Source organism: Choristoneura fumiferana, chromosome 10 (assembly GCF_025370935.1).
Source record: "Choristoneura fumiferana chromosome 10, NRCan_CFum_1, whole genome shotgun sequence".
In the NCBI taxonomy this organism is placed as follows: domain Eukaryota; kingdom Metazoa; phylum Arthropoda; class Insecta; order Lepidoptera; family Tortricidae; genus Choristoneura; species Choristoneura fumiferana.
Window position 1 is genome coordinate 7001162 of NC_133481.1, and position 27595 is coordinate 7028756.

The 27595-nt window shown below is 36.5% G+C and overlaps 1 protein-coding gene across 3 annotated transcripts in view; it reads left to right on the top strand.

Moving 5' to 3' along the window:
- The first annotated feature begins 398 nt into the window (after nt 1-398).
- LOC141431971 (protein no-on-transient A-like) overlaps nt 399-27595 on the top strand; it is a 49166-nt gene continuing 21969 nt past the window's right edge. For 2 of the 3 annotated variants that reach the window (XM_074093303.1, XM_074093302.1), the window contains exons 1-10: nt 399-582; nt 672-858; nt 1375-1668; nt 1891-2151; nt 2377-2598; nt 2686-2987; nt 3070-3178; nt 3371-3525; nt 5246-5468; nt 5978-6043. In XM_074093303.1, coding sequence (XP_073949404.1) covers nt 673-858; nt 1375-1668; nt 1891-2151; nt 2377-2598; nt 2686-2987; nt 3070-3178; nt 3371-3525; nt 5246-5468; nt 5978-6043 — 1818 coding nt within the window. In that variant the 5' untranslated portion in view covers nt 399-582; nt 672. Of the gene's footprint in view, nt 583-671; nt 859-1374; nt 1669-1890; nt 2152-2376; nt 2599-2685; nt 2988-3069; nt 3179-3370; nt 3526-5245; nt 5469-5977; nt 6044-13647; nt 15272-27595 lie in introns of those variants that run through there. The other variant, XM_074093301.1, reaches the window with a different exon arrangement.

Here is a 27595-nt window from a genome sequence, read left to right on the forward strand (position 1 = left end):
GAGTGCTTATTTACACAGATTTGAAGTTTGTGTTTATTTATCTAGATAAATACTCAAAAGCCCTGCTGCGACATGAAGCATTATTGCCGAAACAATTGCCGCATTTTTTTGAAATTGCTGCATATCGCTCCACTAATTTCTCCAGATTGATCCATTCGTGTTGCCGAGCAATTATTGCTCAAAAAATTGCCCGGGTAAGCGCACCTTTAGGTACTGGGGGGCTACTACGAAACTCGAAATTCGAAGTTCGTGTCGTGCGGTCCCTCTCGCTCTCGTATTAAACAGTATAAGTGTCAGAGAGACAGCACGACACGAACTTCGAGTTACGAGTTTCGTAGTAGCCCAGCTGATTCTTGGATGGACTCGGTATCACATGGCAATACTATCCACCGGACGGATCCACGGCACCACGCCCGCCGCCATTTTGTTTTCTACTTGCGTCGCTTCATTTCATTGCGTGAGTGACGACGCTTTGGGTGTTCTACTATATAATATCTATAATTGTGGAAGTGGAAAGTAAAGTATTTTACATTATATACGGTTTTCTGCTAAAGTAGTTATTTTCATCGAAGGAAATAAGCAGTAAGTTAAAGCATTTCAGTGACTTCGATATTGTAGCTCAAATCTTCAATAAAATTCTACATAAGTACCAATTGCTTAACAATTTTTAGAATGCAAATGCACGCCATGAATCATTACGGTAATCAACGAGGTTTTGGAGGCCCACCACAACCTCAACGACAGGGCGGTCGTCGGGGAAACAACCGAGGTGGATTCCGGCAGACGAGATTTGATAATAACGGCCCTAACCAGAGAAATCCTAACCAGGGACAAGGAGGTCAACGCCCCAGTAACGAGGTCAGTGCGAAGATACTTTTACCTGCAAAGGTGACGTTGATTGTTAAATTCACTGGGGGGTGACATTGTGGGATTTGTGGGGATTATTGATCCAGAAATAAAAATCGTCTTCAAAGTTCTCTGCTAAATAACCTGTACAGATCATGAAATTATCTCCATGATTCATAAATTTAACAATTTTGCCACAAAATACACTAAATCATTACTAATTAAATGTATGTAATTAAATAGGTAATTAATTTATTTGGGGCTATAGCCACATGAATAATAATTTCATGGAAATACTATGAAATTATTATTCATGTGATTATTAAAAAGGTGCCTTTAGGGCTATATCTTATGTAAAGCATTCTTTATTTTATTTACCAGTGTGCACATGGCAATTTAATTAATGATTCCATGACTTTAAAATGTAAATAAGTAATGTTATTTATAATTAGTGTGTGAAAGTTCGATAGTAAAATTCTAATTAAATTAAGTATTATTAATTTAATTAAAAAAAGTAAAATTCTGTAGCCACCTAAACAAGCCCAGCAAGCTGCAGAGAAACCACCACAGCAGCAGCAGCAGCAGCAGCCTGCTCAACCTGTGCAAGCTCAACCGCAGAAGACTGAGGCTCCTGCTCAGCCCAATGTGCAGAATGTGCAGAAGCCTCCGCAGAACCAGCCTTCACAACAGAACCAGCAGCAACCAGCTCCCAAACCTCTCATGAATATTCAAACCAAGCCTGTGGAATCACAGGACAAAGTTGATAAAGCTGTTATTGATGTTGATCAGCCCAAACCTGCTAATCAAAATATGCAGCAGAAGGTGAGGAATATGTGGCTCATTATAATAGTATGTTTAGGGTCTGTGACACTGTCTGTTTATCCGGACAAAACAAACAATCATAGATGGGCCATTGGTGAAGCAGGTTGTTAATAAAACAAATAATTTAGATCTTTTTTGACAAGTGTATTGCTAATTAAAACAAAACAAAATTAAATAAAATTTTATTTAAATCTCATTTCAAAATATTTTTTCTGTAAACAGAATATGAATGGTGGCAACTTTGGAGGAGGCAACAAACAGGGAGGCTGGCAAGGTGGGCCAGGAAATAAACATGGTGGTAACTTTAATCAGGGAGGTAATTTTAATCAGGGTGGTAATTATGGACAAGGGAACAAGCCTTTCGGGCAGAAACATGGTGGCCCTGGAGGACAGGGGGGTCAAGGTGGTCCTCCTCGCAATCAACAGCGCCCCAACAATAGAGGAGGTTCTCTAATGGATGGGAAGCAACCAGCGCAGAGAGAGGTAATTTTTTCAGCTATTGTTCGTTAAATAATAAATATTTAGTTGAATATTTAATTCACATAATTTATTGAATCAGGTGTTACTTTGCGGAGGTCCATATCAATGTAATTCACATGCATTTAACTTCTTCCACTATGGAACTATGACTTGTTATAGTGCAAAAAACATTCTAATGATCCTGTTTATGTGTTATGTTCTGTTTTGTTTATTTGGATCTTTTTTTAGGAACACATGTTGGCCAACAAGTTGAAGGATCTGGTTGGTCCATTGGTTGATTTACCCCCCTTAGACCAGAGTGAGGTCAAGTTTAATGGCAGAAGCCGTTTGTACATTGGTAATTTAACTGGAGATGTGACTGAAGAGGAAATTCAGGCTTTGTTCGCTCCTTATGGGGAAACAGCAGAACTATTTGTGAACAAAGAAAAGAACTTTGGATTTATTAAAGTTGTAAGTTCACAAAGTACTTAATCTGATTGAAACAATCATATTCCCTAATTTTTTTATTGTAAATATAATTTAATTTTTTTTTCATAGGATTACAGGGTAAATGCTGAAAAAGCTAAGCGCGAGTTGGACGGTAAAATGAGGAATGGCAGAACACTGAGAGTTAGATTCGCGCCTCACAACAGTGCTGTGCGTGTAAAGAATTTGCCTCCATTTGTGTCCAATGAACTCCTTTACCGTGCTTTTGAAATTTTCGGCAAAATTGAAAGGGCTTATGTAAAGGTTGATGAGAGAGGGAAATCTCTGGGAGAGGGTGTCGTAGAGTATGCCCGAAAGCCCAGTGCCTTGGCTGCTATTCGCAACTGCACTGAGAAGTGCTTTTTCTTGACTTCGTAAGCATTTGTTTTCAATAAATAAATATCCCTTTACTTTTGTTCTGATATTTAAACCTTCTATTTACTGTTTTGTTATTAGATCTTTGCGTCCGGTTATTGTGGAAAGCTTTGAGGAGCCTGATGAATTTGATGGCTATCCAGAGAAGAATTTGCCAAAGAAACATCCTGAATTCCTCCGAGCTCGTGAAGTAAGTTTTCATAGAAGGATATCTAATTATTCAATTTTTATTCTGAAAGTTTCTTCTTGATGTTATATTAAAAGTCACTGTCTTAAATGTGCCACAATAACTATAATCATTAATACATATCGCAAATATATAGCGGCATGGATAACCTGGTACTATTGCCGTTCCATGTTCATGGTTAATGTTTGCGCGCAGTATGGGCCACGCTTCTCCGAGTTGAACAGCTTCGAGCATGAGTATGGCACAAGGTGGAAGCAGTTGCACGAGCTGCATCGCCAGAAAGAGGAGGCCCTTAAAAAGGAGCTCTCTGCTGAGGAGGAGAAGCTTGAAGCTCAAATGGAGTATGCTAAGTGAGTATACAATATTCAAGAATTCATAATTTTTGATATATTTATAGTACATATTGATACTATACTCAGCGGCATATAATTTGGCCCACTCTACATACAAAATTACCTGTTACTGCATACATTTGAGGGCCAGATTTTTTGCCGCTCAGTATATTAGCAGTGGTAAATAAAGGCTCTTAAAATATATATATAAGCTAGTATTTTAACGAGGCTTTAGTACACCGAATGTGACTATGTCAGCCTCATGGGGGGAGCCTCAGTTATATACACCACACTACAAATTTTACGCTCTCCGTTGCACTGAAGCCACGTCTCTGGATGCAAAGGCCTGTCTAATGAACCTGTAAATCAGCATCGCTTCCTCTGAAAGCGGTCGACTCAGAATTACATTTACACCTCCATTGAACAAGCCCATACCATCCAAATACCTGTCTCTGATGTCCTTATTCTGATCACATTCCAAAAGAAAGTGAATTAGGTCTTCAGTCTTATTACAACCTATACATGAACGAAGGTGATTGCACAACTCTCATCAAATTCAAATAACTGTTTAGTGGAATGTGACCAGACCGCACACGAAAAGCCCACACAAGAAGATCCCTGGGGAGGCTAGAATTATCAAACCAGGGTACTTTGAAGATTTTACTCTCTATGGTGCCGTACCAAATGCCCTTAGTCGAGGATACAATATTAAACATTTCCTGCCATTTTGCAAAACAGTTCTCCCTGGCTAATTGCATTAGCTCAGCACCATAAGGTTTATCCAAGAGACACATACCATCCGTTATTGCTAACTTAGCCACTCTATAAACTTCTTCATTGCCTCCCACCCCAACATGAGATGGTATCCATTGGAAGACCACTCTCAAAATATTAATATCGCGAAATTCAAGTTCACAAGTATACAAGTACAAGAGTAACAAAATGCAACAACATCTGTGTAAATTGTAAGTAACCTGATTAAACAAATTAGTTGACTGTTTAATTTATGGTTCCATTGTTGAATATAAAACCTAATGGTATTTGTAAGGTACTTATGATTATCATTATTAAACAGATATAATATGACGGAATTAAAGATATTTTAGATTAATGGCCAAGTTGGAATTCATACTAAGATTTTTTATTTACTTATCTTATGTTAATATTATTATTATGTAATGTCATGTGTAACTCTTTATTGTATGTAAAATATATTAAATTCACAAATAAAAATAAATAACAAAGAAAAATAACAGATAAAAAGAACAAACACATCCCTTAAAATGAGAATTAGTTCTGTCCTAATCTGATAGCACTAACATCTGCCCACTAATACGATCGATTTCCGACGGAACCCTTGTCTTATAATAGATCACGCTCTAAAGTTGTCTTTTATCAAATAGAAAACATGAGGGGTATGGAATAGTATGTATCATTAGTTCCTGACGAATTGATAAGTTTTGAGTAAATAACCGCCCTCGGTTTGCGCGCGATCAGTTGCATCAGGACAAGGTCCAGCACAACTCGGTGAAGAGCAATAAATAACTATCGCCGCGTGGGGTGACTTTCGCTCGTATCTTTAAACAACTACAGACACTAGGCAGCACCATTTCAGGCTGTTACTTTTACGCACACAACGATGTTGATAAAATATGAATAGGTCTACGGGGCTAAAAATACCGTTTGATGTCGGGTCAGTTTGATTACAATCAAACACGCGTTTTGGGGTTTTATTCAGATACGAGCACGAGACAGAGTTGTTGCGCGAGCAGCTGCGTCAGCGCGAGCAGGACCGCGAGCGCCAGAAGCGCAGCTGGGAGCAAGCCGAGCGCGCCGCCGAGGAGCGCCGTGAGGCCGAGCGGGCGCAGCTGTTGCGCCAGGAAGAGGAGCTCTCCACGCGCATGCGCCACCAGGACGACGAGCTGAGGCGCCGCCAACAAGAAAACACACTCTTCGTGCAGGTACGCCTACACACACACACCAGAACCATCTTTCGTATCTGGATTTCACGAGTCTCAATATTCTGTCCCGATATTTGTGGCCACCTTATTCCAACATAGGAGCAGTGGCGGACTAATTGTGGGGTGGACGGGACAACCCACCCTGGGCCTCCAGTCCCGGGAGGCCTTCAAATGTCCGCAAGTTTTCTTGATAAAGGGCCTGATTTTCTGCATTTGTCTAAAAACATCGACCGCTTACTTCCTCAACCTCTTATCTACCCAAATTGTATCAACAACAACAACTAACAACAAATCAACACTATTATACTTAACATGAAGATGATTCTTAAGCAATTTTGTGGCCAGATACGAAGTTGAGAAAGTAAGCGGTTATGTTTAGTACATCAACTTTTAATATTGGGGGTCATCATTCAGGCAGGAGTGATCATGCTAAGAGGATATTCGAACTCTTAATTTTTGTTTCGCGGTACTCAAACTATACAACTAACAAAATATTTTTGTTTGTTTAGGCTCAGCGCCTCAACTCCATGTTGGACAGACAAGAACAGGGCATGTTCGACCAGCAGCAACCCATGGTGAGTGACTATTTTGAGTTAAAGTATCTGAGAGGAATGGCGTCTGCTGTCCTATCTGTGTAGGACATGATTGTTTGTTTTATGATCACATCGAGAACGATCATAAATTAAACTTATTAAGATTTGAGTAAGCTTACTTTACACTATCCTTTTGGAAAATGTTCCACAAATATAACTATTGCTGTTGCATCGCGAGTTCAACTTAACTTCAACTTCACTTTTTTAGCTAGTTTGACTTTTTTCATAAGTTTAAATTATACAAAATGTATATAAAGAATTATTATACAGTATATAAAACGTCTTGCCTTCACGCTCTCTTAACTGCTGCTGCTAGTTAAGACTGAACTTCATCAGTACTGATTTACTGTTTCTGATTCCCATTATTCAATCTAAGTTAAGAAAGTGATTTCACAAAAAAATAATTCATACGTTTTGAACACTTGAGGATAGCTTTTAACCTGTCAACAGCTACAAAAGTTGTAGATAATATAAAAATCCCTGGGCTTGTCCTTCTTAGTATTGGTTTTAGTGTAACCGTCCACTGATAACAAAACAGCAATTTTGAATTATTTTAAACTCTCAGTTAAAACCAATTGAGACTGCTGGCCATGTGTATGAATTTCTCTCCAATGGCAATTTAATTAAAATGGGTATTATTTTACTGACTTCTCAGTAAAGTTATGATGAGAAATGATCTTTTTTATTTTTCATTGAAGTTTGATTCCTAGGAAACAGCAACCTTCGCCATCAACAACGTACCTATCATTAGTCGTATTCTGAGATCAGTTCAGTACCAACATATCTGTGTTTAGATCGAAATAAGACTTAAATAAACGGTTACACACACATGGGCGGCAAACTTGTCTAGCAAAATTTCGCCGGATGCGCCTTTGATACTTTTTTCTACGCGCGTTTATTTAGGAAGTAAATGAAATAGAAGAAAAGAAACTGATTAAAATAATTAGAAAGTTAAGGATACTAGATCAGTGTTTTTCCTAAATGGAAGGGTGCTTGCGGCAAAAAATAACTGATTTTATGAATGACTATGTGTCACCTTTTATTTTAAGTTTTTAGCAAATAACAGAGATATATGCAGGTTTTGACATATGCATTAATAAATTTAATTAAATTTAATTCATCCTGTGCATTGGCTTAAAACCAAAAAACTGAAACAGAAAAGGCAGTCTTCCAACTGTTTTAGTGACTATTAATTATTAAATTCAAGACAGAGAAGATCCATTCTAGTAATTGATGAATCAAGGTTTGGTCTTTAATGATCAATTAAGTATATCTTATCTTTGAGTTGTTTCTTTGTGACGATTAGTGAAAGAAAAGCGGGAAAAGAGCTTAATGTCTAGCAACGATATCGCCGCAAGCGCGCGTAACGATGTCGTAGCGAGTTAGCTGCGTATAGCGCCAAAGACGCCCTATTATTATTTTACGAGAGTCTACATTATGGCGTTTTTGGCGCTATACGCAACCACCAAGCTGCGCGCTCGCGGCGAAATCGTTACGCGCTCGCAGCGAACTCGCTGCGCGCTCGCTTGGCTTTCAACTCGCCCGCAAATCGCTAGTGTGATAAGAAGACCTATAATGATATTAACATTCAATCGTTAATTAATAATTATATTAACAGGTTTTAGATGAATTTATAAAAAATAGATTTTTGATTTAATACAGACGAAACATACCAAGCCTATGTCCTTTGCCTGTCCGTCTGTCTGTACTTACTTTTACAGGGCTATGTCGACGAATGTGAAATCGGAATAATCCCTGTACTTATTCCTATTCCCTAGGTGACCCTGTGTCAAAGTGTTTTGCTTGTTTTTTAATCTTTTGTTTTTATTGGTCTTAAAAACCATGATACACTCAAGTATCAAATTTGGTACCTAATGATTAAGTGCTAACTCGTATTTATAACAAAAACTAACCATGTGAAAGTCGGACCTGCGCTAATGATGCCTAACTGACGCTCAGTGTTTTAGATAAATACATACATACATAACACAAATATAATCTAATCTATTGTTTTTGTGTTTTATGAACAATAAAGAAAGAGTTATACATTCATACATAATAATACGTTATATCTGTGTATGGGTCCGACTTGAACTAGGCCAGTTTTTAAAAATAATAATTTATAGATTCATTTCGTCGTATGTGTATCAATTTTAGAAGAAACATATCTTTAGATCTGACCTGGCTTTGTAGAAAAGCCCATATTTCAAATAAAAATATTTTTTCTAAGTAATGCAATCGGTGTGCTTACATATTGATTTATTGATTAGTGATAAGTTGTTTTTCGAAGTAATAACGATATCATGTAGTACTCAAAAATCATATTTGTCATTTTTCCCTAACATGAGGTATAAATAAATTCTTAAATCTTTTCTTTACAAACGTAAGACGCGACCAAATTATCTCGCCATTATCAGAGAGTCAATACCATGTTACTATTGACTCTCGTGTCCGACTATTTTATTGAAAGTGAATAACTACGCCATTTTCCCTACCATAACAGACAATCTTGCTTTTGTTTTTCTCGCACAAAGGAATAAAAAAAAAATAGTTCAAAAGCATCATCCACCACTCGTTAACCATAACCACAATGTCGGCTACTTTCAGCAAATGTGGCCAGGGATCATGTGGCAAGGTACTGAATTTAATAATTCAATAATATATTTAATGCTAGGTCTGATTTTTTTTTACATGAAACTGGCCGTGATTTATCTTACCTGATAAAGTGCAACATTAATTACCGTAAGTTGCAGTGTAAGCAGCAAACCACTCCTTGATTCATGCACGAAGATTGGCTAATAAAGATTAAAACGAAGGATTTTTTTCTGTTGTCTAATGTTTTCATCTCATCGAAGTTGGTGCAATAGAGCCGTCATTTGCTTACACCTAGTGAATGGATGGAATTGGTCTTCGACTTTGATCCGTACCTTTGTATTTATTGCCGTCAAACGGAATTCCGTTTCGTTACACCAAATATCATAATGCCCATTTACATATTTTACTAAGGGGCTGTTTCACCATCCATTGATTCGTGTTAACTGACAATTAAATGTGATGCCGTCTCTATTTGTTTTGTTCGAATAGACGGAGACCGCATCACATTTAACCGTCAGTTAACACTAATCAATGGATGGTGAAACAGCCCCTAAATTTCAAATTGTCTTAGTTCCAAAATGCATAAATTCCCAAATTGACTTATTTTCAATATAATAAAATGTCATAATAACATTTACACATTACATCCGATATCCAAATCCTATAGTTGGCAAAATAAACAATAACTTCAAATACCGAATTATTATTCAGACTGATAGTGAAAATGCATTAGTTTCATAATTACGAAAATTCAAAAATACCTTTTGCTGACAGGCCGTAAGATCAAAATGACACTGTCTCATAATACCTAAAATTTTAACCACGCAGTATTGTTAGTGTTACGTATTTATATGTAAATAATTTGTTTAGTTTATCTGTTTAGCAATTTATAACTATTATGCTTTTGTAAACGATCAAACAAAAACTGTCCTTATGAGCATTATTGGCCTATACTATACAACAAAACTTTACAAGCGTATAATCAACAAAATTATCAGGTTTTATTAGGGGAATTCATTGTATTTGTCACTATTTATCTTTCTAAAGCACTTCATTTTCAAGTGGCCAGTAACAACATCAGTAGGTACTCGTACCTCCAAGCAGTCTTACTTAATGAATTTTCGACTGTACAGAATAAAAATAGTAACAAGAAGAAAATTGGGATGCCATTGATAAATAATGTAATACTTACTCATTGCTTAAAAACTGTACCTACACTTCAACATAATTTTAAATAATTTCCATAGATACTGAGTTTTAGATATATTGACAATGTGAAGTTTTTGTATCTAGTTAATTTGAGTTTGTGACATTTTGGGAAATGGTAGAATTGAAACGCGATAGTCTAAATTAATTACAATCCGTGAGCTCTTAGAAAAACCTTCGGGTTTCGGAACGATTCGTGTTGTAGAAAATGACAATTGTCTTTTTGACTTAGTAGTACTTAGTAGCAATCCATCACGCGAAGAGTGCACTCGTTGTGTTTTTATTGATTTATATAGAGCAGTAAAAACCACCACTTACTTATTTATTTAGTTTATTTTTCGAAAATTTATTTCTTTGGGGAGTCAACTTAAATAGGATATTTCTGTAAATAGCCAATAACGGGAAATTGTTTGTAATTATAATTAACATATTTTTTCAAAAAAGTTCTGAAAGTTTCAAATATTTAAATATTGTACATATTTGAATGAGGTTCAAGAAAGAATACGAATACTACGAATAGAAGCAACGAGTATTTCGATAAGTACATTAAAAAATATTAAACGAAGCAGGCCAAAGAAAATAATTTGATATACCCAAGAGAAGTAGACACAGTATAACAGCTCTATATACTTCCAAACAAAAGTAGTGTGTTAAGGCGGGGTGTTCTCTATTTAAATTAACAATGGAAGAATTCGAAAATGCCAATTTTGTTTTATTTGTATCATGTCATGACAAGAAGTCATATTGTATTAAAATTAGAAAAAGATAAATAAGCGTAATATTATTAGCGTAATGCCATATTTCTCCGGTGTGACTTACAGGCCGCCATACTGACGCGAATACATTAATAAAAAAAAAACAATTCAACCATTTGTACCAGGCTAATTTTTGCGCAGCTAATCATCGTCGAGTAGCCGTTCACGGAAATCACCTTGCGATACTTTTCCGACGATTCCCAATGGCCGCCATACCTCCGCAAAGGAGTAAAATTTTTTTTTGCAGAACGATTTGTACCAGCCTAATTTTTTTTTAACAGTTCTTTGTATGATCATAAATAGAAGTCTGATAATGCCATACCTGTGGGAGGTGGCGAATGTGTACAATATTTTTTCAAAATTCTAAGATTTGGCGTAAGTATGGCGCCACTTTTTCCCTCTACTAGAAGTATAGCAAATATAATAAGGGTCGCATTGTATCATATAATTTCCAAAAATACAAATTCCATACTGATATTAATAGGTAGTCAAAAAAAATTTTTTTTTCATCTACGCTGTCCGACTGTCGTGCGACCCATGGTTACAATCTGGAATATATTTTTTTAGGTAGAATTGCATAGAAACGAACAGAATACAATGATTCGATGATGTAAAAAATGTTTTTACATATTTTACAGTCGTATTTTCAAAACGTGTCGAATAAATAAGTTTTTCAAATATGGCAGCACTTTTTCCCCCTACTAGAAGTTTGGAAAATATTATAACGGTCACATTTTATCAAATACTTTCCAAAAATCCAAATGCAATACTGGTACAAATCGTTTTGCGAAAAAAAAAAATACTCCATTGCAGCTTTAAATCGGCCATTTGGAACCGCCAGAAAAGTATGGCATGGTGTATTTCGTGAAAGGCTACTCACGATGATTAGCTGTGCAAAAATTAGCCTGGAACTAATGGTTGAATTGTTTTTTTTTTAATTATTGTATTTGCGTCGGTATGACGGGCTGTAAGTGACACCGGAGAAGTATGGGCATTACGCTACCGCCTACTAAAATACAAGCATTTTTGTGGAACAAATCGTTCGACACTCGTTATTTATCCGACATTTTCGATTAACTCCCACGCGATTGGGCCGCCAGTACCAGCGCTATGACCATCATTTTCTTTTTTGTCATTCCGTAATACAGTAGGTATTTGACTATTTTTTATATGTATAGATTAAAACTACATTGCCTGTTATCGAATAGAGAACAAAATTTTAAGCTACCTTTACAAATAACAAAGTTACAAAGGTTTGAAATCCAAGATTAGACAGAGAAAGACATACTGGCATGTGACGTCACACGCTAGTAGCGCCATACTTGCTGCATAGAGAAAAGCGTTGGTATATAGATTTTTCAAAAAATCACTATAATTCCAATTTTTAACTGATTTATGTTTTCTCTTCGCTAAACACTTTCTGTATACTTATATTTTTATAATAATATATAAGACATGGCAAATTCAGGAGTAGTCAAATACCGTATTAGACCCCGGAAGAACCGCCATACTGGTACAAATTACCTAATATTTTGTGTCACCATCTCCCGGTCTATTACATAACTTTTTACGGTAACTGAAAAGTTTTGCAAGTTGATAACAGAACAGAACCGCATATCACGATCGCGTGTCATCGTCAATACCCGAAGAATGCTTCTAAAATCCGAAGGTTTTTTAAGAGCTCACGGAAGAAGTTGGCGTAAGTCATTTCGAGCTTTAGACATGAGAATAATCTGTTTTGACACGTTATTATGATAACTTGCTGTAACGAACCGGAATCTCGAACGGTAAAAAAAGTTATGAGTGATTAGCCAACCACATACAGTCAACTTCTTCAAACTTAGGGTAACGCTCTTTTTGGTTGAGTAACGGCCACTGCTCGATACTCGGCCGACTATTTGACATCTTCACGCGACACAATATTCTTTTTCTTCCTTATTTAGTCCAAATAGGATAATATTCATGTTGTTTCCCATTACGCTTTCCTTATATTCTCCTTCCAGCAAGTCCATCATGTTTTTCTCCATATTAATTCATTTACCGTCATGGGGCGGCCTGTCGCACAGTGGTGGACTAACAGGGGGGCGGAAGGGGCGGCCCGCCCCGGGCCTCCGGTCTTGGGGCCCCCCCAAATGCCTCTGCGTTCCCCTGATCAAATCCTAAACAAGACTTTAAAAATTTGCTTAGTAGTACCTACATACATATATTTTTTTAAAGCTGGGGGGCCTCAGTCCACTTTGTCGCCCCGGGCCTCTGACGGGCTTAGTCCGCCACTGCTGTCGCAGACAAAGTAGGTACGGTATGCGACCCGTAGACACTAATGATGAAAATTACCCCTTATCTAAACTAAACTACATGCTACCTTCCACTTAAAAGAGAAAATGACAAATATGAAATATTTGACTAAATAATTTCATTATATTAGCGAATAAATGTAAAGCCAGGGTTGCAGGGGATAATTATTATACTATACTTACTTGTATATTAGCGTAAAGTCTAATGTACTGACATTGTATTTAAAAGCGGTTAATATTGTGCGTATTTTTTTTTCATCACGGCGATTGTGTCTATCCAAACACGAGGAATGTAATATTTAAACGTACTTTTTAGAACATGCTAATTGCTGGATAATAACAACCGCGTAATTAACTATCCGATAATTGTCGGATATTAAGAAATATAATTATGTTGATGATTTATTTACAATACAATCCCGAGGCGCATATTAAAGAAAACAAAGTATGTAAAGTTTTTTAGATAAATCGAGTCTATCGATACATTAACTAAATTGTGCGTAACCCAAATTATTCGCGATCAGCTTTTTCTGTTTTTATAATGTAATGCAAGTATTTAAGTTCCTATTAAACGTTTTAGATATTTGGACACGCTTGTGTTTTTAAAATATTTATCGTTGGCAATACGCATCGATCTCGTGGCGGGAATAACTTTAAAGTTGATCACTCCGTTTTATTTTATAAAAGCATTGTTTTAAAATGAAAACTATTGGGAAGTTTATGATTGCTCACTTAGGATGGTGGAGGCTTCAGAGAGCAGTTCGACATGCCCAACCGAAGTTATGATGACATGCCGCAGAACCGCGGATGGGAAGGACCGCGCCAAATGGATGATTTTCCAAACAAACGTCGTCGATTCTAAGCAGCTGCTCGAACCGCTGAAACGTGTGACATCTATATCACCGCCATTGCGCACTATCTTCGGTTAAATTAAATAGTAAAAGCAACTTAAATTTCTACATCCTTTACCACTCGTGACACAAGAGTTATAATTATGATCTTAATTCAAACCCAAAAAATGTTAAAACAGTACCACCGCAACTGGTATCTTTATGTTACTATTATTTAATTTAATCGGAGATTTTTAGCGAGGGACACCTATCATTACCATTTTTATCACTTCTCTTTTAAGTAATTGTAACAACTAACCACCTTAAGTTTTGATTAGTAATGTAAATAGCTATCAAGTTAATGTGACTAGGGTGTCCACTTTTTAAAACGTAGTAGGGGAAAACCTAGATTTGCATTGGGTCCCTAAAATTCAAATTCGATAACGTATTGTCTGTGAAAGTTCAAATCTAAAGGGAGATAAGAAAATATTTAAGTATTTATTATTTTTGGTATTTATGGGTTTCGTTTCGTTATTCTCCAAACTGTAAAGGTACAACGTTGCTAAAATTTAGAATTTTATTTAGTCGAAATTTTGTTATTTTTGGCTTTCGCAAAAGTTGACATCCTGGTGGCGTTTTGATAGAAGTTCAGACTTAAAGTTTACCGAGTGAATTTAACACCACTCGATTTTTTTACTTGATAACGATGACTCACTCTCGGTGATTATCTTAATTTGTATTTTTTTTATGTCTGCGAGTCCCTTAATGGCGACAACTGGACAAGCGTTTTAAATGATTTAGATTGGTATCCGGGTATTTTCCATCGAATAAATGGCACAAAATTCAACCATGACATCTGTTGATAGAGTATTTTTTAAATTATGAACGACTAATTTTGCGAGTTTGTCAAACAACCATATATTTGAAATAGAAATACTGAAAATTTTCAGAATATAGCGATATTTATGACTACTCTCATTTCTAAATATGTTGAAGTTATATTGCTTGATATGTCTTGTATGTGTGGATTGTGTTGTGATGTGCTGTGAGATCGTTCTGGAGTGACTTTGGATGGAACGAAACAAGCAATGTGCAGTTGATCATTATATCTAATTAACTTTGGACTCTTGGAACCTACTCGAGTTGTAATGATCACGTTTTATTAAGAAATAAGCTAAATTTAATTAATATCCCTTAACTTGTAGTACAAAGTGCAAGAAAAGTATTGAATCAGTAATTTGTATACTTCTGGTTATGTGGAATTTAGACCTGCTGTCTCTAGATAAATTCAAAATGGACTCAAAACCCTTTATCGGGCCATTCGTCATTTTAGATAAGTACTTGAATATTTAGGATATTGCATAATATGTATATGTATTACACTACTTTTAAGATAGATATGAATTACGTTCATTAAACCTCGTGTCTCGTGGACCGATGAAGAGTTTAAGACCGACACGGATTTATTTATAAAAACATTAAATTAAATAAGTAATCTATTTAGAAATAAAATTCCATTTAAATACCTTATTTGTTGAATTCTTATTTAAGCGCCCTATGTTACTTTTTTTTTGGTTCTAGTTCTGTTAATTAATCATTTAGCTAGTAAATTAAAACCTGAAGATTAATGCATGATTTTTAGCTTCTCTAAACTTTTTTACTAACCTCCTGTTGCACATGCTGGCGCAAACGCCTCTCAAAGTAGAAAAAAAAAACTATTTTAGTGCTTCTCTTTTCAAAAATCTTAACAGATATTTTTTAAGTCCTTCGTCGTCAACTTCATTGTCGTCGCATCTTGAGTAGTTTTCAACGTGAAACAGTAGGGGTATTTGACACCACCGATCAATTGACATTATTTTTATAAGGTGTCAAAATGAAACTCCACCATAGTGTTTTTATGGCAACAGCGACATGTGACATCACATATATTGTCCAACTCAATTGACTATTTTTATTTCAAAGAAAGTACATTACCGTACCGGTCAAAAGTTTAAGTTCACTTTGTGATTTCGGTTGAATGAAGTTTTAACGCATTTATTTATGTAATTATTTTATAGCCTTTTATTACAAATTTTTCAGTTTGAAAAGCGTGCCGTTGCAAAATGTTATTATGATACAGTTTCTTATCCATTATGCCATTGACTTTTACGAGATCACCAACTTTGTCACCCGCAAAGCATCCCCAGACCATACTTAACTGATTTTCCACCCTGCTTCACTGTTAGCATCACGCATAGTTTTGCATTTCGTTCGCCTGCCTACTTGTCGTCGAATATATTGACCCTGACCCTCTAAAATTTTAATTGGTCAGAAAATAAATTTAAAGACCACTGCCTCAGGCGTACAAATGTACAATCTTTGTATTTTCGAGACCATTGCAACTTTTTACCCATACGTATTCAGCTTATGTAGCAAAGGTTTTTTTCAGCAATACGACCTTTTAGCTTTTAACTAGCCTAGCCTAGCCTAGTTTCGCAGAAACGGCTGCACCGTCGAAACCGATACTGGCTGATCTCGGTTGGCGTTGAGTTCTTCGCGAATTTCTGGAGCAGTTATCGAGTTCATTGGCGTTTGCTCTGGACGCAAATAAATTTATCGGATTTGACGTGACTTTCGGCCTACCTGACTGAAATCGACTGGAATTAAGACCGGTTTCTCGTTTTCGTTTCACACTTGAGACATCAGTTTGGAAAACCTTCATTTATTCAGCAATTTTCGTATTGTGTAGCCTTCATTGGACAGAGCTACAATAACAGCACGAGTTTCAACAATCAGATCGGCTTTGCGGGGGGGTATGTATTATAATACCGAAAAATCATAATACCTCCAGTTGAAATGTCGACGCTTAACACATCGAAATTCAGAATACCGAATGTACAAAATACCGATAACTGATACGCCGAAGCTCGAAATATCTATTTTAAAATGACCGAAAGTACAAAATCCAGAACTAACTGGCATTCACAATACCATAAATAATAATTTTCTGTGCTGTTACAAAAAAAACCTAACATCCGTTTGTACTTTTTGATTAAGTGAAGATTTCCGGAAATAATCGCTCCCAAAGTAGCAAAAATTGTCCCCCCCCCTCTATCTTGTAAACCGGTTGTCCAAAGAATATGGAAAGGTAACGCTTAATAAATACATTCAATGAAAATTGGTTTCAACATGATCGTATATACCGTTTTTGAGTTATTGCCGAAAAACTGCGCTTCTCAACAAAAGGACGTAAGTGCCGTGAAAATACGCTCTTTTTCTGGTAAATAGATTTTAAGACTGTACTGTAGCAAGTGTTTTAATTGTGTTATAACGCACATAATATTACATGATTTTTTTCGTAATGGCTACGGAACCCTATCTTGGGCGTGTCCGACACGCTCTTGGCCGTTTTTTCAAATAATTGCGGACAATACAAACAATATTCTTTAAACCCATCATAAGTGCGAATAACAATATCACAATTCCTCGAAGAATTTTTTATTTTGTTATTTGATGTCATGGACCCAATTAAACGTCTAAAATTCAAAGTGTGTGCTTTATTTGAAAACCTAAATGCAAACCTAATTTCACTGAGTGACTTAAACTGTTGACCGGTAGTTTAACCCGTCGGACGCCCTGCGCGCCACAGTGGCGTGTATCTAAGTACTCGTGATAAGTAAATTTTTGTTACTAGTTTCGAAAAAGTCGTTGGTTGCGCGATGGGTTAAAACAAATTGTTTTTATTAATAAATATTTTTGATTCAATCTTTTTTGCTCACTGTTCTAGTTGTTACTGTACTTGGATTGTTATCAAACTACATTTCCGTAGTTTCAAGTCGATGCCGTTAACTACCAAATATCAGCACAATTGAATGCCAGGAAGAGGTCGAAAATAGGCGACAAATTTCTAGAACATAAACGTAAAGTTGAATAAAAGCTTGAAATAAAAGTTTACAGTTACTTATTAAAAATCCGATTAAATTTTAATGTTAATGGTGTCAATTACCCCAATGACCTTTTGTAGAACAATTTTGCATCATGTGAAGAAGTGTGGTCGCCGGCTGTCAGACAGCGAATACGTTAAAATCGTCCTATGCACGTGATGAATACGGCACGTAATATACCAAAGGGAACAGTGGCATGGCGATGTAACAACTCTTTTTCTCTATTTACACCAGGTCGCCTAAATTTTTTTCCATGACGTGTGATTTTTTTCCATGCGAAGCTTGTGTATAGGAGATGCATCTGAAGACCATCCAACTCACGATTCTCTCATTATTCAGGTCACCTTACGAATATCTCCCGCCACTGAAAAGGAATCGATTTACTGATAAATTAAAGGTAATCTAAAATTGCGATGTTACCAGCTATTTGTAATATTCAAAGGCCCAAATTATATAAAAAAAAGAAATTTACACCTCTCCTTCAGAAAAGTAACTTTTCCTCCCTGACGAGAGGCAAAGTGCAACTTTTCTGTTTAAGTGTTTTATTGCAAATGCCATTTTTTCAAGTTGATAATTGTGAAGCCACGCCCTTTTCTATGCTGGTTGTTCTTTAATAATATTTAGTTTTTTTTTTTCAAGTTTCTTAATGCTCGGTTTGAATAGTTAGTTGTATGAGCCATTAGGGAGCAAAATTATTTTCATCTTGGGTGTTAACACTTGAATCCCTCATTACGCTCAGGAGTCTATTGTAGAATTCTTCGCTACATTCTGGATTCAATGTACGCCCTCGCCGTAAATACAACATTTTGCTCCCTTGTGATTATAAATAACTATTTGAGCAAACTCGTGTGCATAGCGATGCCTTTTACAAACTTTTGTGTCTTGAAAATATCCTATACAAAAAATATTTATTGGGACTCAACCTAAAAAAATAATCACAATAAGGCTGACGAGTGACGGTCGATTTTAATATTGTATTTACAAGATGGCTAAGGACATTTAGATATTTTTTAAGGAAACTTACTTTTATTCTAAAAGTTTCCGATTTCCGAAATAATAATGAATTATTAAATACCTTCACCTTTGAAGGGCTACGGATTAGCCCGAAACATGTCGAGCTAAACTCGATTTAAGACGTGAGTTATCCGGGTCATTATATTTAATATGAGTGAGTCTCACGGTAGTTTCATGTTAATAATGAATTTTTTTTTTACCTTTTGGACCACATGAAGAACCTCAGCAAACAAGCAATCAGCATTAACACATTCAGTGTCAAGAACCCGCTAGGCGCTAGGCGCGTTCTCTGTTCGTAGGCAGTTTTCGCTACAAAGCGGAAAAACGCTGCTACGCGCTACGAGCCTACGCTTAGCGAATGTGTTAATAAGTATTTAAATTCATACTTTTGTAATATTCTAGTGTGGAATAAAGAAGATTGCAAATATTAGATATAGATCTGCACTGCACACAATCAGTCTTAACCTACGGCCAGTATATATATAGTGCAGATCTTTATCTAATATTTGCAATTTGCAATATTCTTTCAAATTGTATATATATATATATATTATTGTAATGTGACATCGAATTGATGATGATGAAATGATGAAACTACGTTACCTATATCAGAATACTGCCGGCTTTTAAGGAGAATATGATTGCAAACCATCTATTGTAAGACGGAACGTGCTATCTACATCAGATCCTCCCGCGTGCGTTACAGTCACAGAGCCCATTAAGTCTGTTCTGTTTTTACAGCTGACGCGCTGACTTCTTTTAATAACAATCTATTATTTAAATAATTTATCCCACTGGCTATGCAAAGGCCTCTCTTCTCGACATCTAAAATTAATGAGCAACCCCTTTAAAATAGGTCTGAGTCATTCCGCCATCTCTGTTTTTAGGGTTTCGTAGCCAAAATGGCAAAAACGGAACCCTTATAATTTCAATGACTTATGACTATCAATGTTAGAAAGCTGTAATTTTGCACGAATATATATGTAAACTAGCTTTTACCCGCGCGGTACTGTTTTATAGGTATAGATTATGCCGACAAAATGGTACAATAAAAAAATTAAAAAAAATTTTTTTTAGAGTACCTCCCATAGACGTAAAGTGGGGGTGTGTTTTTTCTCATCCAACCTTTTAGTGCGTGGTATCGTTGGATAGGTCTTTAAAAACCATTAGGGGGTTGCGAAAACGATTTTTCGATTCAGTGATTGGTTTGCAAAATATTCAACGTAGTGCAAATTTTCATTAAAATCGAGCGTCCCCCCCCTCTCTAAAATCTAAACTGGTGGGTGGAAATTATTAAAAAAAATCAGGATTGTAGTAAATACCCTATATCAAACTTACAAGGAAAACTATAACGGTTAAGTTTTCTTAAGAATTATTGGTAGTTTAAGAGTAAATAGCAGCCTAAGGTATAAAATATACCTAAACTTGGGAAATTCCGTACAAAAAACGAAATCCTTAGAAAAATATTACTTAAGTTTTTCGTAATGGCTACGGAACCCTATTTCGGGCGTGTCCGACACGCTCTTGGCCGGTTTTTTGTTGGCCATGCATTTGGTAGCCATTCTGCAACACCCACCAGAGTTCGCGTAAGCTCATCTCTGCTATACTGGACTGAGTGTTGGACTTCGTTGGAACCCGTATAATAATTATGTGTGTTTGCACTGTACCATGTGTTGTGTCGGAAATAAACTGACATATTGCTCTTATGATGACAAGACATTTACGGCGTGTAGTAAGTATATAAGCGACGCGTTGCGATACTTTAAGAAAATGTTCTAGTACGAGCCCCAATGCAAAAGAGTTCGTCTAGTCATTCATTTTGAAGCCTATCTAAAAATAAAATATCAATTTGTTGTTTTACAGAAGTATGGACTTCTATAAACAAATTTATATTGTATAATACTCCATCAAAACGACGTTAATTGGGCACTAATAAAATAATCACTATTTTAAAATTATACATATTCTGGATATATTACTTTCCGAATGCTCACGCAAAACAGTTCGTCTAGTTCTTATTTGATGCAAAATAGTTCGTCTACTATTTGTTAAGTTTTTATATAGCAAAATAAATATGGTTCATATTAAAAATCTATATTATTTGATAGTAAAGAAGTAACAAGGTTCAAAAAGACTTGTTCCAAGTAAGTATTCGTTAGTTTAATTAATTATTTGATCAATATGGGTCGTGGAAAACCCATTCCTGAAGAAATGCGAAAACATAAAATTTCTAGTAGTAATAGTGGAAAAAATATTTACCAAATCACCACAGACTTACCCCTGAATAGGTCTATTATTCAGTCAATCATCCAGAATCATCAAAAGAACGGCACAGCTTCTTTATTAAAGAGACCGGGCCGCCCTCGTATTAAGAGTGCAGCTAAAAATAGGGTCTTGAAGAGAATTATCAAGAAAATCCGTCGTGCCCAGGCAGCAAATCTTACAGTGAAATGGCGTGATATGATTATGAAAGATGTGTCGGTCGATACCTGCAAAGAGAGGTCTGAATAGAATGGGTTATGATTTTTATACAATTAAAGAAAAAATATTACTCACAGCACTACAGAAAAAAAAATATTGAAATTCGCTCTCGATCACTTAAACTGGACTGCTGATCAGTGGCGGCAAGTAATATGGTGTGGCGAATCCAAATTTGATATATATATCGGTCATGAACGAAAAAAAAAACATTTGAACTAAAGACGAAGTATTTAATACAGCTTGAATTAAGACAAAGGTGAAGGTTCCTGGCTCTGTAATGATTTGGGATTGCATATCAGCACAAGGTGTGGGTCGCCTTAATTTTGTAGGAGGGACTGTTAATGAGATGAAATACCAAAACATTCTGGAAATGAGTCTACTGCCATCCATTTCGAATTTGAAACATCAAAATGCCTTCACTTTTCAACAAGATGGTGCTTCCTATCTTACAGCAAAGACGACGATGGCCTGGCTTAGCTCTAAAAAATCGCTACGATGGAGTAGCGACGGCGATTCGACGGAACAGTTCAGACTTGTCTCCCTATTGAAAGCCTATGGTGGAAAAAGTTACGCAAGATTTTATATTCTAAGATCAAAAACAGAATTTAAAGAGAACATTTTGGGCTTGAGTTTCAACAACTCTAGAAGAATGTGAAGAATTGATAGCTACTATGCCGCTGAGAATTAAGGCAGTTTTGGTAGTAAAGAAGATTCAACTAAGTGGTAGACGAATTATTTTGCGGGAATTACTACGGTATCCGAACTTTTATTATTTAATACTGTAATGGAAATAAAGATTATGAAGTAATAATGTACCCAGTATTTTTTTATTACACTCTTAAACTAGTATTACTAATCTATATTTGAATTTTAAACCACCGTTACTTTCAGTTTTACTAGTAGACGAACTCTTTTGCATTGGGGCTCGTATATTAGTTTACTATTACGTAATAAGGGTCCTTACAACACGAGTGTGACTTAAAAACGAGGCGCAGCCGAGTTTCATAAAAGGATCGCATGAGTGTTTTAAAGCCTAGAATTACATACATAATTTTATCTACACACATTCAGATTCAGATTCGTTCAGAAACCGATGACAAATTACCTGCATTGCATTGCTGACTTGTTCTACCAGTACATATATCCATAGGTGTTAAACGAAAGTAATAAAGTTTTCAAGCTCTTGGACTGGAACAGGTTCGGCATCAATATCAACGGCGAGTACATCACCCACCTTCGGTTTGCGGATGATATAGTCATAATGGTGGAGTTGCTGGAGGAGCTCAATACTATGCCCAGTGACCTCTATATCGTCTCCCAACAGGTGGGTCTTAAAATCAACATGGACGAGACTAAAATCATGTCAAATGTCCATGTCACACCGTCGTCGTTGGGAACGATACACTCGAAGTTGACCACTATGTTTATCTTGGACAAGTTGTCCAATTGGGTAGGTCCAACTTCGAAAAGAGGTCGCCCGAAGAATCCAACTCGGATGGGTAGCGTTCGGGAAACTTCGTGATATCTTCTCGTCCAATATTCCACAGTGCCTGAAGACTAGACTCTTCGACCAGTGTGTGTTGCCACTGCTGAGACGTGTTACTTGACTGTTGGCCTTTTAGAGAGGCTCAGAGAGCTAAGTTTGGAGTTTCTTCGCGCGATAGAATCCGGAATACGGAAATTCGTCGAAGAATTAAAGTCACCGACATAGCTGGAAAAATATGCAAGTTGAAGTGGCAATGGGCGGGTTACATCGCTCGAAGAATAGATATCCGTTGGGGGAGAAAAGTCCTCGAGTGGCCAACGAACCAGAAGACAAAGCGTCGGCAGGCCTCCCACCAGATGGACTGACGACATCGTGAGAGTTGCGGGAAACCGGTAGATGCAAGTGGCGAGTTGTCGTTCATTGTGGCGTTCTAAGGGCCTTTATTGGCCTAGGGACGCCTTTGTTCAGCAGTGGACGTCTTCCGGCTGATAATGATGATAAATAAATAAATTAAAACCGATAAACGAAAGGACATTCAGAATTGTTTTAAGACCATATATGTACTGTACGTACAGGCTTTCAGCACATAAATTATTATTATAAAGAATTTTTTTTTTTACGCATTAAACAAAAACAACAACACAGCAAAAAAGACGACAAATAAAATGACAACAGGCGCGGCAAGACAAATCTCTATCACGAATGTTTTTTTTAAGACACACAAATCAGTAAGGTCCTTATTCTTAAGTCGCTCGACATAAAATTTTCGTACGATTTATGTTTAAAAACATACCAAAGTGACATTTTGTATCGATAAAATGTTGTGTCTATCTACATGAATAGAGGCCCATTTAAATTGTATTGATTTTGACAGCTGTTCCAAATTTGAAATTCATTACAGTAGGTACTATACTTTCCTTTTTGATCGAGTTACCTAAAAAGCGGTTTGCCCTAAACGAGAGATGCCGGTGAAGCAGTATGCCTGAAGTGTGAAGTTGACTTAAAAAGCAGATTGCCTAAAGTCGTCGGCATCTCTCGTTTACGGCAAACAGATTTCTCAGTCATCTTGTATTTCTGACAAACTAAATTAAAGGTAATTTAAATTTAGACAATCTGCTTTTTAGGCAACTTCACACTTCAGGCATACTGCTTCACCGGCATCTCTCGTTTAGGGCAAACAACTTTTTAGGCAAATTTCATATTTAGGCGTAATGCATTCATTGGCATCTCGCTTTTTAGGTAACTCGATCAAAAAGGTATATTTTATACAGTAATTCAATAACATTAGTTACTGTTGTTACCTACATACTACCACAGACAAGAAAGATGTCATAGTAAAATCTGTTGTTCAATGCTGGTCATTGCCAATGGTTTTTGAACGAATTATAGAGGACTTATGAAATGTGTGTAGATTATAGTACATTGTGCATTAAGGGGCGTAAAGAAGGGTATTACTAACGATAATCTATTAGAAGCGTGCCTTTACGGAGCGATGTTGTTAGTGTTGTGTGCTACCCTACATTAGACAGTGACAATAAAAATGCGGGTAGTTGTGCGCCATTGTTAGTTTCGTCGGGCAGTCGTGCAAGCAGAGCGGTGGCGCGTGTTGCGGCAGCCGCCGAGTCGCGTGCTCCTGTGAAGAAGGGCTGCGAAATAGCCCGAAACATGTCGAGCTAAACTCGATTTAAGACGTGGGTTATCCGTTACAATATCGTTTAATATAAATAAGAAAATGCTTGCACATTCCCTATTGTGATGGTAATATTAATTTCTGTCCTCTTTTTATGACGGTAGAGTAAGTAATGTAGACACACCACACGCAAAATTTGGCTTTTAAAAAGCTAACAGGGTTTTGGGGTCATTCAAGTTATGTAAGCAGAATTTAAGTCATTTTAATTTTATTGTTCTTCATGTTAAGTTGTTGCAAGTATATGGTAGCCATATTTGCTTGAATTAAAGCCTACTACATTTTGCAAAAAAAAAAACAAGAAATAATAAATAAATATTGCTGAGGTGAGCACCATCTAGACCAAAAATAAGCAAAGCAATGACCCCCCAACCCCCCTTCGGTGCTTACGTAATACTTGAATGACCCCTTTCCAAAATTTGGAATTACATTTAATGTATATGTTAATCACTAATTTCCCTAAATTTCAAATTGCTTTGGTTCAATTCTCATTTATTTTGTCTAGACTCATATTTTTTACTATGACATACTGAATCACAGATACGACAAAATTTCAAAATAATTGAAGCCATGGCAAAATGTTGGTCTCAAGATGCCTTAGTTTTAGGGTAGGATTGGAACCTTATAGGGCAGACTGAGGACAGTGATGTTCGATTATTCGCCTGATATATTGTGTAATGTTTACATTCGTACTTCAATTTCAAGTAGCCAGCAAGCAGTAAAGGATATATTTTAACCAGCATGTAGGTTTTAGGTACATTTTGAAATTTAAGTACATATATTTTGGTTTTGATGTGGAGGTAGGTATTGTGAAGTTTAGTCATTATGAAGCTAAGGCATTTTGAAACAGCAGTACAGTCAGCGTCATATATTACGTAGCAGTCAAGATCACCAAATATTTGGAAACATACAAAATAGTCATTACCAGTGACTCAGTCAAAGCGGTCAAATTGTTCGAGACATCCATCGTGTACAAATATACCGGAGCACGCCCGTCGTCAAATACTTTATAACATTCAAGCCGACATTAGTACCGTAGCAGCCAAAGTATCCAAAAGTATGGGACACCACAGAAAAAATGACTTTATTACATACCGTATAAGGTCCAATTATCTAGTTAGCTAGTCATCTTTAATACAACGTGAACGGTGTTCTATTTTCAGTCTCTTGGTGCAAAATGCACATGTCATTACCTTTTTAATTAAATAAAAACTCTTTTATATTGTAATTATACTGGCCAATTCAAGCCATATTTAAAAGGAAATCCGTTAATCCGAAATTCTGACAATGTAAATAAAAATGTAAAAAAGGCGTCAGGCTTCAAATGAAAGAGACGGAACGATCACTGACAAGTTGGTACTCTTTTCGGTGATTGTCAAAAACGAAAAGTCGAATCTTATTACGTGTTACCTAATGTTATTTCGCACTCAACTCGAGATTAAACCTTAAACCTTTTAAATAAAGCTCAGTTTTCTAGTGTGTCCCATACTTTTGGACATTATGGCTGCTACGCTACCAGTGGTGATGTGCGTGCTCCGATTTATTTGTACACGATGGATGTCCTGAGCAATTTGATCGCTTTGATTGGGTCAATGTTAATGACTATTTGGATGTTTCCAAGTATTTGGTGATCTTAACTGCTACGCACTATATGACGCTGACTGTACAGTACGGCTCACGTAAAAAGAGCGCTGGGTGACAGTGGAGGGGATGTTTGCGCAGGGGTACCGTTGCGCACGAAAATACTCGCTATAATATTGTATATTATGTAAATTTATATCGCTCATTAATTTGTTTCTCAATTTATCTATAGTCGGCAATTCTTTTTGAGTAATATGAAATTTGTGGATAGTTCGTTTAATTACACCTTGATCAAAACTATCAATGTCCGTTATGGGTTTATTTTTTACCCTTTTATTTTTTCCGGGTGTGCGAAAAACAGCTACAAATTCCGAACTTTTTGCGTTTTTAACAATTCGTCTCACTGTAGCCACGGAAGTTTTAGAGTTGCCTCAGCAGTCCGTTGCAAACATTGTTTTAAATTTGTTGCGGCACCACTATCAGCTTCTTTTTTCACGAAACAATAAACATCATAGATCATTTTCCGTTCCTTTTTATGCAAAACCATCGTGCTAAACACTTTGTGCGCGAAACTGTGGGAGCGAAAGGAGCGTGGACTCGGTGCGAAAAGCAAAGGTCGACTGCCGAACCAATAGCGCAACGGCACAGCCAAGCGGCGTGTGTGTGTGTCCCTTCCCCGCGCCTCACGTCTTTCCATCCGTTTGGTCGGTTAATTGCTCACTGCGCAGGTATATCGCCAGCGCTCTTTTTACGTGAGCCGAACTATAGGTATTAAGAATTCGGTATTTTGAGAAAAAAATTAGGCATCCTGGGATTTAGTGATTTTGAAACTATGTCGTTTTGATATCTAGGTGTATTGGTAATAGGATATAACGAAACCAATGTACAGTCGAATTCATAAACTTGTGAGAAAAAATTTGATCAAAAATATGTGAACACGCTTCTACGCGAATAACAATAGAGTCGTTTTCAGATATTTTTGATCGAATTTTTGCTCACAAGTTTATGAACTCGACTGTACAATGAAACTTAGTCATTTGGACTCGGGGTGGATTCGTGAATAGGAAGTTGCCTTTTACCTTATAATTGTCCGCATTGTCACTATGGTCCACTGTCCTGCCTGACGAGCCACTTTGCTATTTCTTCGCCTTTCTCAACTCATTCTCAACGTACACATCAGAGAATGTTATGTCCTGACTTACACATTGTTAAGTCGCATTTAGCTCTTACTCGCTACGTGCATTATAATATGACCACAAATGTCTAAACTTGTCCTCACATTTCTATATCATCCACTGTTTTAACAAGTCTACATGTTAAAGCCATTTTTATTGATATAAAGTAATTATTTGATCTTAGAGCCAAATTTGTAAATGATGGTGGTACAGTCAGTCTGTAGTAGGTTGTTTTTCGGTAAGACGATCTAGCAACTACATAGAATGTGGGCGAGATAATGGGACGATGGAATATGAACGTGTCAAGAAAGTGGTACTTCAAACTGTAGACGAATTAGTAAATTTGACAAGAAATTCATGGGAACGAAGGCATCCTGGGCTCTGAGCCAAAAAGTAAATAAAATATCAATATTCATTCGGTATAAAAAAATAGGGCCTGGGTTAGGTTAACTACCTACTACTCAAATTTATTGAAGACATAGACATAGATTCCTACAGTACGCTATG